This window comes from Pseudonaja textilis, unplaced genomic scaffold, assembly GCF_049901715.1.
Source record: "Pseudonaja textilis isolate UNSWEBS1 unplaced genomic scaffold, rPseTex1.2 PTEXCTG77, whole genome shotgun sequence".
NCBI lineage: Eukaryota > Metazoa > Chordata > Lepidosauria > Squamata > Elapidae > Pseudonaja > Pseudonaja textilis.
Window position 1 is genome coordinate 11419 of NW_028262834.1, and position 15911 is coordinate 27329.

At 40.4% G+C, this 15911-nt stretch overlaps 1 protein-coding gene across 1 annotated transcript; it reads right to left on the reverse strand.

Moving 5' to 3' along the window:
• Nucleotides 1-2509: 2509 nt before the first annotated feature.
• On the reverse strand, nucleotides 2510-14540 carry LOC148123774 (vomeronasal type-2 receptor 26-like). The gene is made up of 7 exons (XM_087918833.1): nucleotides 13687-14540; nucleotides 10387-10632; nucleotides 9345-9636; nucleotides 8144-8980; nucleotides 5049-5267; nucleotides 4389-4518; nucleotides 2510-3530 (listed from the first exon to the last, which is right to left on the reverse strand). The coding sequence occupies exons 1-7, from the start codon at nucleotides 14538-14540 to the stop codon at nucleotides 2626-2628; spliced, it is 3483 nt and encodes a 1160-aa protein (XP_087774959.1). The 3' UTR covers nucleotides 2510-2625.
• Nucleotides 14541-15911: the final 1371 nt, after the last annotated feature.

A 15911-nucleotide genomic window follows, 5' to 3' on the forward strand; every position in this document is an offset into this window, starting at 1 on the left:
GAAAAGACCAAGAGAAACTAAAATATATCCCAGGGTGTCTTGATAGGCAAGAAAGTGAATCTTCTTGGCAATGCATTGGTCCTTGTCCTTGTTGGGAAATTGGTCTTCTGGGCAGGGTTCACAATGAGCTGCATCTGAAATCAAAAGTCTTTGTCTAAGTATTTCTTGAGCAACTACCATGCACATTATCCCTCTCACAAAAGTGATACATGTGTTGCCCTTCTGTTATTGACCTACGTACAAAGGGAGTAATGAAACAATCCCCTGTGCTCTTTATGGGGCATCAAAAAGAGCAAAGTATCCTTCATTTAGGATGGTCCTGGGGATAGATTAGCCAGAGACAAGGATTTATTCCATTCCAGCTACCCATTCACTCTATACTTCCATGAGTAATAAAACCCCAAGAAGACAGACATGCATATTTTCCCTCTCACAAAGGTGATACAAAGGTTTTCTTTCTGTGTTGACCTACCTACCAAGGAAGTAATGAAATAACCCATTGTACTATTTATGGTTTATCAAAAAGATCAAATCATCTTTCATTTATGATGATCCTGGGGATAGATTAGCCAGAGACAAGGATTTATTCCATTCCAGCTATCCATTCTTTCACACTTCCAAGATTAATGTGGCATTCAGTCTGAGATTCCTGCCTGTTTTTTCCACCATTTTATAATGGAACATATACAAAACTGATAGATCTGTTATCCAGAAACATTGCTGTTTTGTTTGTGGGTACATTATCCCTCCCTTAACCTCTCTGCTTTGTACTGGGGTCACTCTCCTTGCCCAGTCTGGGCTTCCTGGGTTGGGGGGAGTGTTGAGGGTCAGTGGGGCTCCGGATGGAGGGGCTGCTACTGCTGGTGCCTCTCCTTGAAGGTGAGGTGTGGGTTGAGGAGGGGGTGGCCTGGCTCCCGAGGTAGGGTGGTGTAGGGCATGTGGGTCAGGTTTGGAGAGTCCCGGCTGCCTCCTGGGGAGGGGTCTCCCTACCTTTCCCATAAACTGGGGCCATTGTGGGTGGGGTGGTGGGAGGGAGGCTCATCTCATGTGTCTGGTGGAGCTGGAGGAAGAGGTTTGGAGAATGCTGACTGAGCCCCGTGGTGGCAACAACAGCCTCAGGTGTAAGCAAATGCATGGAGGGTGGCATGAGATTTGGCCTGCAAAGGTGCCACACAGCCACCTGCCCTGTCCCATCTGGAATGGCCACAGGCAAGTAAAAGCAAATGGTGGGACAGAGTGGGTGGGTGAGTAGGTGACCACCTGGTGCATTCAGCAGGCCAGATCACCTGCCTCCCCCCATGCCTCTATCTCTGCCTGCTGCTTGGAGGGCCAGCCAAGCATGGGCTGCAGAGCCCATGCTGGGCTCCAATGGGCTGCGGCTACTGCCAGACACCCTTGGCCTCCATGCACTCTCCACCTCCTATACATGCACCTCCTTATGGATGCCCATTCATTCCTCCCAGGGACACTCTGAGCATCACATGGATGAGGCAGCACTGCAGATCTTGATGGTTGGGGCAGGGGATTTAAACACTGCTATTTCCAAAACAATTGAGTAGTGGTAGGGAAACTTTATAAAGCCTCAAACAGCTGTATATGTATAAAAACACTGATATTGAACCCAATCCTTTAAAATGGTACCTTAAAAATAAACTACATAAAAAGGAACCAAATACGAAAATTCCCTCCTTGAAATAATAAAATAATAATAAAATGAACTTTTTTTTCCAGTTTAACATTTTTTATTAGGTTATAAGATAAAACACAAAAGTAAATAGGAAGGCTCAGTAGAAGGGGGGAAGGGGGAGATAAAAGTGAGGAGAAATTGGGGAAAAGAAAAGAACAAATATTGATTTCTAACTTTCTCTGTTGCAGTAAAAAAAGCAGTAATATCAAACCACAACTTTTTGTTTTTCCATAATATTATAAACTAGCCATTTTTAGAAAAACATCAGTCTCATTGGTAAAACCCAAAGTCAACGTTTCATTCTTTTCCACTTCAAGTACAAAGTACATCCATCATTCTGGCTTTGCCACCATTTCTTTTCTTTTAGAAAAAGCTTCTTGATAGGACATCAAAAGAGGCAACTTTGTATAGAACCTTGTTTTATATTTATTCCAAACTTTTAGTACGGAACACCTAGCAAAGTGATTATTAAAATCAACATTAACTTTAAAACACCACAAATAACTGTGCCATCCAAACCTTAATTCATGGCCCTCTAATACAAGGAGCCTCTTATTTTGGAGGTTCACCCACTCTTTTAACCAGGCCAGACAGCATGCCTCAAAATACAATTTCAGGTCTGGTAAACAAAACCCTCCTTTTTTCTTAGCATCTTGCAGTAGTTGTATCTCATTCTGGGTTTATTCCTTTGCCATATAAACTTAGAAATATCTGAAATAAAAACACATCTTTAATAACTGGTTTTCCTTCCATACAGTGCATTGGACCTCACTAAGGTGATTTTGAAAACATGAAAAAACAAAAGACTGACGACAGGAACTTGATAAGGAATTCTTTTATGGACAAATTCCTCTTTCACATCATCATTTATTAGAAATCTTGTCACATTCTAAACATGCAACAAAGACAAATATAAATGAGGCAACTCCTTGCATTAATTAGAAATTCTTGTTCCTTACTATATTTTCTCTACAATTCAGATCAGGCCTCAGCAGAATAATGTAGCATTTGGGGAAAAAGATACAAGCCAAGAGAGCAGCTCCAGAGGCCAAAATGGAGAAGATCTCCACAGCCACCATGGATTTCCCTTTGGTGCTCAGGTATGTGGGGAGGAAGGAGATCCAAACGCTGCAAAAGACCAGCATGCTAAAAGTAATGAACTTGGCTTCATTAAAACTATCAGGCAATCTCCTAGCTAGAAATGCCACTGTGAAACTGACAAGGGCCAAAAGTCCTAGGTAAGAGAGGACACCATAAAACATTACAGCTGAGCCTTGCTTACATTCCAAGATGATCTCTCCAAACAAGGAATGGAAGTCCATGCTGGGAAACGGGGGAGAGGTTCCCAGCCAGGTGGCACAAAGGACTGCTTGGATCAGGGGACAGACTATGACAATGGAGTTGGTCAGTGGTTTTCCTAAGAGTTTCCTTGTCTTGTTCCCTGGCTTGGTGGCCATGAAGGCCAGAACCACCATAACAGTCTTTGCCAACACAGAGGAAACTGCAAGGGCAAAGAGAATGGCAAAGGCAGATTGTTGGAAGAGACAAGTGATCTTCCCTGGTTGACCAATGAAGAGGAAGGAGCAGAGGAAGCAGAGCAGAAGGGAGACCAAGAGGATGTAGGTGAGATCTCGGTTGTTGGCCTTGACAATTGGTGTGTCATGGTATTTATAGAAAATCACCAGGACTGCAGAAGTGATCACAGAGAGGAAAAGACCAAGAGAAACTAAAATATATCCCAGGGTGTCTTGATAGGCAAGAAAGTGGATCTTCTTGGCAATACATTGGTCCTTGTCCTTGTTGGGAAATTGGTCTTCTGGGCAGGGTTCACAGTGAGCTGCATCTGAAATCAAAAGTCTTTGTCTAAGGATTTCTTGAGCAACTACCATGCATATTTTCCCTCTCACAAAGGTGATACAAAGGTTTTCTTTCTGTGTTGACCTACCCACAAAGGGAATAATGAAATAACCCACTGTAATATTTATGGTTCATCAAAAAGAGCAAATCATCCTTCATTTATGATGATCCTGGGGATAGATTAGCCAGAGACAAGGATTTATTCCATTCCAGCTCTCCATTCACTCTACACTTCCATGAATAATGTGCCACTCAGTCTGAGATTCCTGCCTGTTTTTTTCCACCATTTTATAATGGAACACAAACAAAACTGATAGATCTGTTATCCAGAAACATTGCTGTTTTGTTTGTGGGTACATTATCCCTCCCTTAACCTCTCTGCTTTGTACCTCAAATCTGTTCATTCAGATGTTTTTTGCTCCCTGCTGCTCTATCAAATTGACATAGATCGATGGATGCCTTCTTTCTCTGTCAAGTCTATTTCCTCAGAGGTTGATAGTGCTGATGGAAGAAACTTATTCTGAGTAATAAAAATTAAAGCTTAGACTGCTCACCCCACATCCTCAGGAAAAATTGGAAGGCTGTTTTTGCAATTGGATGTTAAAGTAGCAGTGGAAGTCCAAGTTGGACATTCATAAATTCTGCCCTAAAGCTATCCTGCATGGAAGTTCTGAGGATCGAGAAAGATGGACTTTGTGGTCAGGGCAGTTTAGATAGGTAAACTGAAAGGTTTTGCTGAAAAATATAATTTTAGGTCAATCTGATAAAAAATGACAATCACAAAAAATGACTTAATGAATGTCTTCTTTGATCCTGGAAGATTTGCATTTGAAGTCTTGTCTACCTGTCTTGTTAGAAATGCTCCTTTCTGGACAAGCACCACACCGGTAGCAGCAAACCTGCTTGCCTTCTGGAACTCTTCTCCTCTCTCCTGCATGGCACCTCTTCATGCCACACCTGGCAAAGGGCACCTTCTGAAAGAGAAAAGAGAAATACTTGAGATGACCTAAGCTGCATTCATTCTTTCCCCCGTTCCTATTTCCCTTCCTTATTCCTACTTCTACATTCAGAATCCATTCTAAACAAATACATTGCCACTGTCAATTAGTAATCAAGAACAATCCTGAGGTCATCAGGTCTGGCACATTTCTGACACACCCATGGATGTGGGAGATTGGATCTAGTATCTCAGCCTGCAGAGGAAGGATGAGAGCATTTCTGAAAGAAAGAACTGTGAGGTTACAACTGAGTGGAAATTGTCATTGGAAATTACTGCTGCTTCCTATAATTGCATCCTGCATTTCAAGCAAATGATGTTCCCAAGCCTAACCCTTTGTGGAATGACACAAATCAGACCTCAAATCTATCACATGCAAAGCAGATTTTTCATCAAATGACTGTCATGATTTCTGGCTTAATTTATTATTTTTCAAGTTAGAAAGATGTTTTGCATCTTAGGAAGATGAATCCTTCCCTGGACTTACAGTACTTCCTTGCAGCTCACCTTTGTGGCCCAGATGATTCCATCAGATTTAATGGTGAAATCCTGGCCTGGGGGAGCCTCAGGATTTACTTGACCAACCTTCATGGGGACATAAGATCGATTGGTGTAAAGTACCCAATTGAGAAGATCATAACGGGCAGATCCCAGTCCATCTTCTGAGAAGATGACTTCATCTCCCGCACTGTTGTTGAAGTGGACATTCCTCAAATAGGGAAGAATCTGAAAGAAAGGAGACCTTCAGGAATTGGAGTATATGGGCTAGAGCTACAAATGAGACATCATGGCTTCTACCATCACATCATGGCCATCTTGAGAAGTTGAGTTTATATTTGAGAAGCTAGTTCCACCTCTTGGTGGTGATCTGAGCAATCAAGCATATTTAATTCTGAAACTAAACGTTTCCCCTTTATTACTGGGCCTGCTTTCAACTCCAATTTGATGAAACCGCATGTTTCGCCCAAGTTCTTGTTAACTGATAAATGAATCTTTGAAATGAATAAATATTGTCTATCAGAACCATGGAAAATTCCAATGGTTTTCTCTAGCTCATTGTCAAAATCTGCAGAATGCAGGAACCAGGTTTGATGAACTGGGCTATGTGAAGAAAGCATCTGAGCTGGTTGGTCACTTCACTATTCAGAGAGGTCCAACATTTTATCCTTTGATGCAGGCAATTCTGATGAATTTCAGACCAGAAACCCATTAGGACCAGTTTGAATCTTGCTCTGTGCTAGGATTGATATAGAAACAGAATCACAGTATTGGAAGGGACATTGGAGGTCTTCTAGTCCAACCTCCTGCTCAAGAAACAGATCCTCTACAGTTTTAGACAACTGGCTATCCTGTCTCTTTATTTTATTTTATTATTTTTATTGGAAAAAAAACATTTATTTGACATACATTTAAAACAGATAAATCAACATACATATATGTACATTTAATAGCATATATTGAACAATGGTTAAAATTTCTTTATCTTTATCCTTGACGTGATCTGCCTTGTTACAATAACTCCTTCATTCTTGTAATGTTTTAATTTCTCTATGTAGTTTCTAATTAAATGCATGTCTCCCATCTTTTCCATAACTTATCCACATGTCAAATATTATCTTTTCTTTAACCACTCATACCAAATGTTCTATGTTTCATAATAATCACTATCTTGTTTGTTCTTTTTCAGTGTGGTTAGGCTATCCATCTCAGTGCATTCATGTATTTTTTAATCACCATATCCTCTGAAGATATGTTAAACAGTTTCCAATTTTGTGTGTAGCTTATTCTGGCCGCAGTTATGATATGCAAAATTAAATATTGGTATTTTTTCTCCATGTTTAAATCTATCATACTCAGCAGAAAGGTTTCAGGTTCAAATTTTAAATTTTGTTTTGTTATATTTAAGATCCACTTTCTAATATTTCTCCAAAATTTCTGGGCACATGGGCAGGTCCACCACATGTGGAAGTATGTTCCTTGCACATAGTTACCTTTCCGACAATTGGGTGGCAGATTGGGGAACATCTTAGCCAGTCTCGCAGGAAGTAGGTGCCAATGATAAACAATTTTATATAATTGTTCTTTATACAAGACTGACATAGTTAGTTTATAATTTATTTGCCAAATGTGTTCCCACTTATCTAATTCAATACTATGACCCATGTTTTTAGCCCAAATTATCATACATTCTTTAACTGTTTCTTCTTTTAATTTATAATCCAAAAGGTATTTGTATATTTTAATAATTGCTTTCTTTTCCTCTCCTTGCCATATTTTATCTAATTCTTGTGGAGTCATATGAAAGCCAAATTGTTCTCTATCTTTTTTGTAATGGGTTTGTATTTGTGCAAAAGGCCACCATGCTATCTCCTTTCCTTGAATTTGTATTTGGTTCCTATTTTTCAGCTCCCCAGTGTCATATAGTAAATCTTTATACCTAACAATATTTTCATAGTCCAATACATTTGGGTGTGTAACTGCTTCCAAAGTAGATAGCTACAATGGAACCTTTGGGTAGCAGTTTTTTTTTTTTAATCTTTCCCCAGATATTAAACAACACATTTCTTACATGATGCCTTTGAAGTATGAATGTTCTTTAAATTTTCCATCCCATATGAAAGCATGCCAGCCAAGTTGGAAATCAAAACCCTCTAGTACTAATAACGTTCTGTTTTCCAATTTAACCCAATCTTTAAGCCAATTTACTATATCAGCATCATAATATAATTCGAAATTTGAAAGGCCAAATCCTCCTTTTTTCCTGGCATCTTGTAATAATTTATACTTCACTCTGGGTTTTTTCCACTGCCATATAAATTTGGATATAGATTTATTTAATTCTACACAAAAATTCTTCTCCAGCTTGACTGGCACTGTTTGAAACAAAAACAACATTTTTGGAAAAACATTCATTTTTACTATTGAAATATGTCCCAATAACAATAACTGAAATTTAACCCAATTGTCTAAATCTTTAGATATTTGCATTATTAGCTTATCGTAATTATCTTTTTTAATCGACGAGCATCTAGCAGTCAACCAGATGCCTAGGTATTTTACTTTATTTACCACCTGAATACCTAATTTGTTTGTTAGTTCTTCCTTCTGCTCCTTTGTGCAGTTCTTTGTTAGCATTTTTGTTTTTTCTTTATTAATTTTTAACCCTGCCACCTTTCCATATTTTTCCATTTCTCTTAACAGTATAGGGCTCGTTTCTAAGGATTTTTCTAATCTAAATGCCATATCATCGGCAAATACCTGAAGTTTATATTCCTCTTTTTAAATTTTAATTTCCTGGCTCCTCTTAAATGACTCCAGCAGTGGGGCATCTCTGACTTCTAAAGGTAAACCATTCCTTAAGAAATTTCTCCTAACTTGTACATTGCTTCTCTCTTTTGTTATTTTCCATCGATTATTAATAAGAAGCTGTTTTCAGAGAAGAAGCTGAGTGTCACAACAAATGGTAAACTAACAAAGCAGGACAGGGTCTCAGATGAATTGCTATGGGAGCATGCACACATTTACTCAGTAACAGAAGTAATTCATATGGAGAGCTTCCAATCTAAGCATCTGTGGACTGAGTCAAAAGCCAAAAATATTACCTGCCATGACTGGACATTTGAGATTCTCTTTCCAAGCCTCATCATGGTCGGTCCAACTCTGGATCCACACATTGCATGTAAAGCATGTGCCAGAGCATAAACAGCATTGAAGACATTGTAACTTTCACCTGTCATTCTTTTTTCAAAAGTGTAATTCGGCAGATTCTGCACTTTCTCCTTTCCTGTACATTGTTTTCCCCCCTTTGGAGGGATCTCTCCTGATTTATGGATCTTGCAGCCAAAGACAATTTCCCACCAAAGAGGGAGATAGACGTCTCCTTGAGGGTTCAAGGGGTCTAAAGACAGGAGGAAGTGGCTGAATTCAGAGATATCCCCTGAGTGGTCCCTAAAATTCAACATCCCATGGAGAAACTTTATAAATAGCAATGATTCTTCAGATTCTTCCATGCCAAGTTTCCAATGGGAAGTGAAGATATAAACTTTTCTTAATGAATTTTTTTTAAATGTTTCATAAAAATGTACTGCCCCTATTACTGTGATAGTAACAAGTGTTTCTCCAAACATAATAAACACTTCTGCTTTATACCAGGTGTGGAAATTGAGAATAAACTTGTTTAGAGTGATTTGACTATTATCAAGTTGCAGCATTAGTGTGAAGGCCAGGCAGATCTCCTTCTCCTTGAGCATTGGTGTCAGAGTTGACATGAAACGTTCTCCCCTGTCATCTTCAGGGGCCAGAAGCCCAACCCAGTTCCACTGGAAATGCAGGAGCAGCTGGACTAAACCCACATACTGAGAAGATTCCTTGGGATTCATCCGGAAGAAAGAAGGATAAAGTCTTCTCTCTCCTGGAGAGAACTCAAAGCCAACACCGAGCTGGAGAAAAAAAGATTCCTTTTTCAAAGACAAAGTAACAGTTTCAGGTTGACTTTAGTAGTTACCATTGTGTGGTTGATGCTCTCGCTGTCAGGGTGATTCTCTTTGACTGGCAAACTTCATCTCCTTCGCTTAGCCATTTTTATTGGTTTTCAGAAGACAAGAGAATAAACCAACAACTGGATAAAGAATAAATGGCACTAAAATGATGGCTACCCTTTAATAAAGAGTAATCTAAGATTCACAAGCTCATTTTATGCACTTGCCCCCCCCAACAAAAAGCTACTTTTAGTTTTATCTTTGGCTTCTGTGTGTGCTTTTGATCTTTCTCTATTCCACACTATATCCAAGAAAGCCCTCTTACCTGTGGGACTTTAAAAATGCTGAAGATGGAGGTCATAAGCCTTGACGACTTGGCATTGAGACCACCAATGATGGAGAGCAGACTTTCCTGCAGGTCACATTTGTAACCTGGAACCACTTGGCCTAGTGAGGAGAGCATGGAGAGGCTGTTTAAGGAAATATCCCTCTCCCTCTGGAAATGGCCATAGATGTGGAAGCCAAGGGTGATGTTGGGGAGCAGAAGAAAATCCCTATTGATCTCAGAGATAGCAAATATCAATGCAAGGAACTCCTGGTAGTTATTGGTAACTAATCTGTAATGAGAAAAACATTGGGGAACATTAAAAGAAACCTTGTATATGGCTGTAGAATTTGCTTCACTGTTTGGGGGGACTTTTGAGTGCAGAAACTCCCAAATTTCATTGGGTTGGATTTTTTTTCAAAGGAGTTCCATTGGCTAAGCTTAGATTAGTTTGTGAGAAAGGAGACAAGCCTTCCCATAGATATCATGAACCATTTTATATTCTCTATCATCCCTGACATATTCATTTTTCTGAAGTGGCTGAAATCCTTTCCAACTGCTCCCCTTTCATTGTAATTATCTAAGGTCTCTCTTGGAGCAGTTTCTTCAGTTTGGTAAAACTTGCTGAGCACAGGACTACAATTGGCAGGGGTCACCTTATAGATTTACTGAAGGCTGTTATTCATGGGCAATTCTTATTCCAACACCGTGAGGAATTTTTTTGTACCTCCTGAACACTATAAGTGTGTTGACCTTTTATTTGAATTTTATACCACAAATTACTGTTGAGATAAATATTATGATTTGAGTTTTTCACTAGACCAGCACAACTTCCCTCTTGATTTTTGTTGTTTATCATCTTCCTGATGAAGAGATTGAGAATTCTGACCTATTTTAAGAGTTTGCTAATTTATCAAGAAAGCACAAAATGTGCACTACACCAGGAGAGTGCAAATATAAGAATAAGTATTTCTGAAAAAAGTCCTCAATTTTAAACAAAGAGAATAATTATCTGTATGTTTCCCCTCCAGCTGGAACTTACGCATTTTCTGAAACATGCATCACTGTATTAAAGTCAAAGGCAGGAGACTTTACATTGATTCCCAAGGGCAAAATCCCACCAATAATGAGATCACCAGTCCTGTAGTAGCTTTTACCTAAGTCGATATAATCCCTGAACATACACATGGTTTGCAGCCTTTTTGCTCTAGTTGGAACCAGGAGACAGAAGAGCATCAGCATCAACAGTAGCATGACTCCTGCCTGGTCATTCTTGTCTTCTTCCCTTCTAGAACAGAAATCACAGTTTATGCAGAAAGTCATTTACAGGTTTGCTCCTGATATCTCACTGGAACTTTAGCAGATCAGATACCACCTGTGTCTCCTGGAGGTCCCCAGGACAAATTTATAGCAACCATGTTTCCTCTTATCAGTGCTTGGGCTCTGACCATACAGGAAACAAAGGCATGTGAGACTCTTCAAACCCAGGAGTGAGCTCTTTGCAAGACTAGCTAAGGTGACACGTTCTGCCCCCCTGCTGGTGAACTCATATGTATTTTTAAAAGCAGATTTTATCCTGGAAGATCTTTGTGTCTAGAAATCCACAGATGATACATGAAGAATAACTCTTCTTCTGATAATTACAGGGAAAGGCCTTTGCCCTATCCCCTTAGCAATAGCTTCTCTTCATGCAGCAGAATGGAAAACATGTTTCTATCTCTTCCTGTAATTCACAGAGCACATGGAGTCATGGGGAAAGCTGTATATTTGACCTACATGAAAGTGACTCTTGAACACAAGATGGATTTTTGTCTTATGCCCTAGTTTGGCCAGAAAATAGGAGTGCTACTTGGGTATGGTGGCACAAGACAGAAATGTAATTTAAGGAGGAATCTCAGGATATTAACTGCAATATTTTTGGCAACACTTACAAATTTTTGTTGCTTTAGTCAAAGGATAGCAATTGTTGTCCAGTTGCCTCTTTTGGTCTTTTGGGGTGCTGCTCCCAGAATTTCCAAGTCTGAAAGTCTTTTCTTGAAAATTCATTCACAGAACCAGTTGGGATTGTTACTCGTGTATCAGCCTTCCTGCTGCATGACAACCTCCATGTCTGAGACTCTGGGGGGCATTTCACAGTTAACTGTGGGGTTCCCCAGACTTAAGGTCTCGAGAAATGTGAATCTGCCATCCCTGAGACAGACCTTAGAGGCATTTCATCATGGCCTCTATCCTTCTTGGCTCAACTCAAAAGAGACCAATTCCAACCTGATCTGAGGAGGATCTACCCTGGTCTTCTCTCTCCTGGCCAGATCGTGGCCTGGTGACTTTGAGAATCTTTTATGCTTCCCCTCAATGCAGGGAGACAGGATCTGTTTGACCAGTCTGCTCTTAGTGACCAGTGAGGTTCCAACGGGTACCGGAAATAATACTCGAGGTTCTGTTGCATGGTCCTTCTGAGGCCTTGGACACTTCCTGGGATAGGAAAGCTACTGAGGCCTTGGATGGGATGCAACCTCTATTGGTTCATGGTTCCCAATATGCCCCAGGATTTAATTGAGGGAGCTGAAAAGGATCCAGAGACCTCCAGAGCTCTGCTGAAGGAACATGAGGAATGAAGCTGACTCATCAAGAGCTAGAGACTGCCTGGAATTAAAAGGAATTTACAGTGAAACCTCAACAAGATTCCTAAAAGATACATTTTAACTGAAATTTGGCCACAGAATAATAGAACCCCAGGAAGAGAAAGTTGAAAAAAGAAGCTAGATGAAATAGCTTTGGATTATTTGGTGATCTTTGGATTTTTGGTTATTGCATTTAAATGACTAAAGTCAATTGGGTGGTTGTTTAAAAGTGTCTAAAATGGCACCACTTTTAGAAGAACTGAACATGGAACTTAAAAAATGGAAAGAAGATGCACAAGAAGGGAGAGGTTCTTTTGGCTTTGTATTTCAACTCTTAGAAATGGAGATCTGGAACTATGAGAAGCAACAAGAAACGCTTACAGAACAAGAAGATTGGGACAAAGAAGAAGCCATCTTTAATGATCAAATAATTTTAAGTGGGGGGGGAGAAAAGGGGGTAAAGAGAGTGAAAGATTTAAGACTAGAAAAAACAATCAAAAAGCAGAACAATTTGAAAGATAAATATAATATTAGAAAGCAACAGAAGGGGGGATTACAGATGAAAGAGTTAGAAGTGTAGAGACGAGGGGGTAAAAAGGGGAGGGAGAAGAAGAGGGGAAAGAAGGCAAGGAAAAGAAGTTTTAAAAAACAAAAACAAGAAATGGAGAAACAGAGAAAAGATATAAGGATTGTAACCATAATCTTGTTTAGAGATAATGGGTGAAAATTTAATTGCAAAAGGGATTCTGCAAAGGTACATAAGATAGCATTGTTATATTACAAATAGAAATAATTTTAGAAAATATGATGATGGATAAAATATTTACTGTTATGTAGTGGGATGTTTGTTAATAAATAAATGAATTAACATGATTGAGAGAATTAAAAGGAACATTTTTAATTATTAGTAATGATTTATAAAAATATAAGTGAGAAATATGGGAAAAAAAAGAATTAACTATGGAAAGTTTATAAGTGTTCCCAAGGAAGTATGATACTTAATTGAAAAGAAATGTTAAAGATGTTAAGATTTTAATGAATATTAATGATAGAATTGAATTGGAATGGAATGAGTGCTTTATTTACACATACGCACACACACACACAGACACACACGTTCTGTCTCACCTGTATCCACAGGTGAGAATCCAAAGTTCAAATATTCAAGCAAACAAAACCAGACCCAAAAGAGTTAACTGCTTTTGTTTTCACAGTCCTTGGCAGTCTTCCTGGAATCCGCCTGGCAAGTCTGAACTGTCCATAAATCACAACGCCGCAGCCATGCGCAATTCTTTTGCACCAAAAACACACTTTGCTTCAAGCGGGGTAGAGGTGTTAACACGCTCCTTATATATCCCCTGAAGGGGCGTGTCAGTCTTTTTAATTAATCCTTGGCTGGATGTCTCTTTTCTAACTGAGATTGATGTCTCAATCTTCTCCTAGTCCTAGCATCAAGCCAGCCTCCGGCAGTTTCATCATCGCATGAAGCCTCTGGCACACTTTCCTGATTAACAGTTAACACCTGAGGTGCAATCAGGGAGGGAGTTCCAGAAGAGGAAGACGCCTCTGAAACTTCTAATAAATCAGGCTCATCTCTCAGAGTCAACTCCTCCTCCTCCCCCAGACTCCTCTCAACATCGCTCAGTAATGCAGGCTCGAATCTCAATGCCAGATCTTCTTCATCACTCGAGCCTACATCTGCTGACTGACCTGGTTCAAACCTTGGAGGCACAACACTATCCCTCACTGCAGGGCCCTTCCCCCGAGTCTGATGAGCCAGATGCAGTTTCGATGGGAAGTGTTCATGGAACCTCCGGATAAGGTCCGGAGCACAAACCGTGGAAGCATCCACCCAAGAGAGAACCTCCAATCCATTCACCAGCCACCCGACAAAGTATTGAAATCTCCCCTTCAGCCAATGAGAATCCTGAACGCTGACAACTGTGTCATCAGCGGTGGTCTCATCGCTGGGTACCGATGGAGAAGCTGTACCTTCAGGAGAATGGAGTGTACACGATGGGGAGTCAGGAACCAGAAGGGAACACTGGAAGACAGGATCAATGCGCATAGAGCACTGCAGGGGGAGTCGATATGCGACGGGACTGATGACCGCCTCAATAGGGAATGGACCAATGAAGCAGTGGTCCAACTTCTTAATCGGGCGATCGACCCAAAGGTGCTTTGTGGATAACCACACCTTGTCAACCACAGCTAGCGGAGGTGTCACCCGACATGAACAATCCACAAACCGTTTGTAGTCCTCCTTTGCCCGTTCCAGTTGTTGCACCACTAATCTGTGAACCGACTGCAACTCCTCAAGAAATTCTTGTGTTTCTGGGACCAGGGAGTCCACAACTGACAACGGGAAAAATCGTGGATGGTAGCCCACGTTCGCATAAAACAGCGTTAGGCAAGTAGATGCATGCTGCGAATTGTTAAAGGCAAACTCCACCAAAGGGAGGTAAGTCACCCAATCGTTCTGTTGATGGTTGACAAAGCATCTCAGATATTGGCCTTCCAGTTTGCCAGGCTTTGGCGACGGTAGGGATTTGCGACTCTGCATGATACCTGCCATGCTAGCTGTCTTGGTGCCTCCGATCCCGAAGGATCTGGAGGATAAGGCTGCCCTGTTGGGGCAGCCGAAGATAGGGGGAATCCGGTCGGACCCATACATGAAGTGGGTGTGAGTCTGCTTTCTACGTGGAAGTGTGGTGGTAGCATCTTGTGTGTGTGGGTCTGGTGTCATTCTTGAACAAATGAGTACCTAACATGAAGAATGACACCAGACCCACACGCACGAGGGCCACACAAGATGCTACCAGCACACTTCCATGTAGAAAGCAGACTCACAAACATACAGAAGATGAGACATGACCACGGACCAGAAGCCATACTGCAGCTGCATCACGACCCACTTCAAACCCCTCCAAGCCATACATGAAGGAACTTCCTTATTAAACAACTGATAGGCATGAAATTTGGTGAAAATTTTATAGGATTTATTAAGAGAATTTATAACATGCAAACTGCAAAAATATTAATAAATGGGGAAAATACAGATACCATAAAGATAAATAAGGGAGTAAGACAAGGCTGCCCCCTAGCTCCTCTATTGTATATATTGGCAGTATATATTGGCAGAAGAGGAATACAAACTCCAGGCATTCACCGATGAAATAGCATTTATATTAGAAGAACCCTTAGAAGCGAGCCCTATACTACTAAGAGAAATAGAAGAATATGGAAAGGTGGCAGGGTTAAAAATTAACAAAGAAAAAACAAAAGTGTTAACAAAAACTGTACAAAGGAGCAGAAGGAAGAACTAGCAAATAAATTAGGTATGCAGGTGGTAAATAAAGTAAAATACCTAAGGATTTGGTTGACTGCTAGATATTCGTCGATTAAAAAAAGATAACTATATTAAGTTAATAATGCAAATAAAGATTTAGATAATTGGGGGAGAGGGGAGGAACTGGCGTCGCGGCGGTATGGTCTGCAATCAAGCTCTAAGATTGCAGCCGATATCTTCGCCCCTGGCCGGTCCAAACGGACCTAAACCATCCTGTAGGGACAGTGATAGGGAGGGGCACATCCTGTGGATCCCAGGGACATTGCAAAGTCCCTGGTTGATCCAGGAGAAGACCCTTTTGCCAGTGGCAGAGAGGCAGCCCCAAAGCTGCTGAAGTTGGGACAGCTTGGGAAAGGAAGAGATCGAAAGAGAAAGTGTGTCGGCTGGTGAGATTTTTTTTTTTTTTTACTAATATCTTGAGACTTGAAAGGACACTCTAAGAATAAGAAGAAATCTGTAAGATTTTTGACAAAATTGGATAAGCGGCGATTTTTAAAGAGAGATGTCAAAGTGAGGCTTGGTTTTTTTATTTTTATTTTTTTATTTTTACTGGAGTTTCATTGCGACTTAGCAGTTGTTAGCTGGACTGATTTTTCC

Bases quoted from the DNA above. Each gene is read 5' to 3' on its own strand.
- LOC148123774 (XM_087918833.1), bottom strand. From the start codon at position 14,540: ATGGCAGGTATCATGCAGAGTCGCAAATCCCTACCGTCGCCAAAGCCT. The intron at 9,637-10,386 runs GTAAGTTCCAGC...TTCTCATTACAG, and splicing joins ATGCATGTTTCAGAAAATGC to ATTAGTTACCAATAACTACC. The intron at 5,268-8,143 runs GTAATATTTTTG...CCTTTCTTTCAG, and splicing joins CAAATGTCCAGTCATGGCAG to ATTCTTCCCTATTTGAGGAA.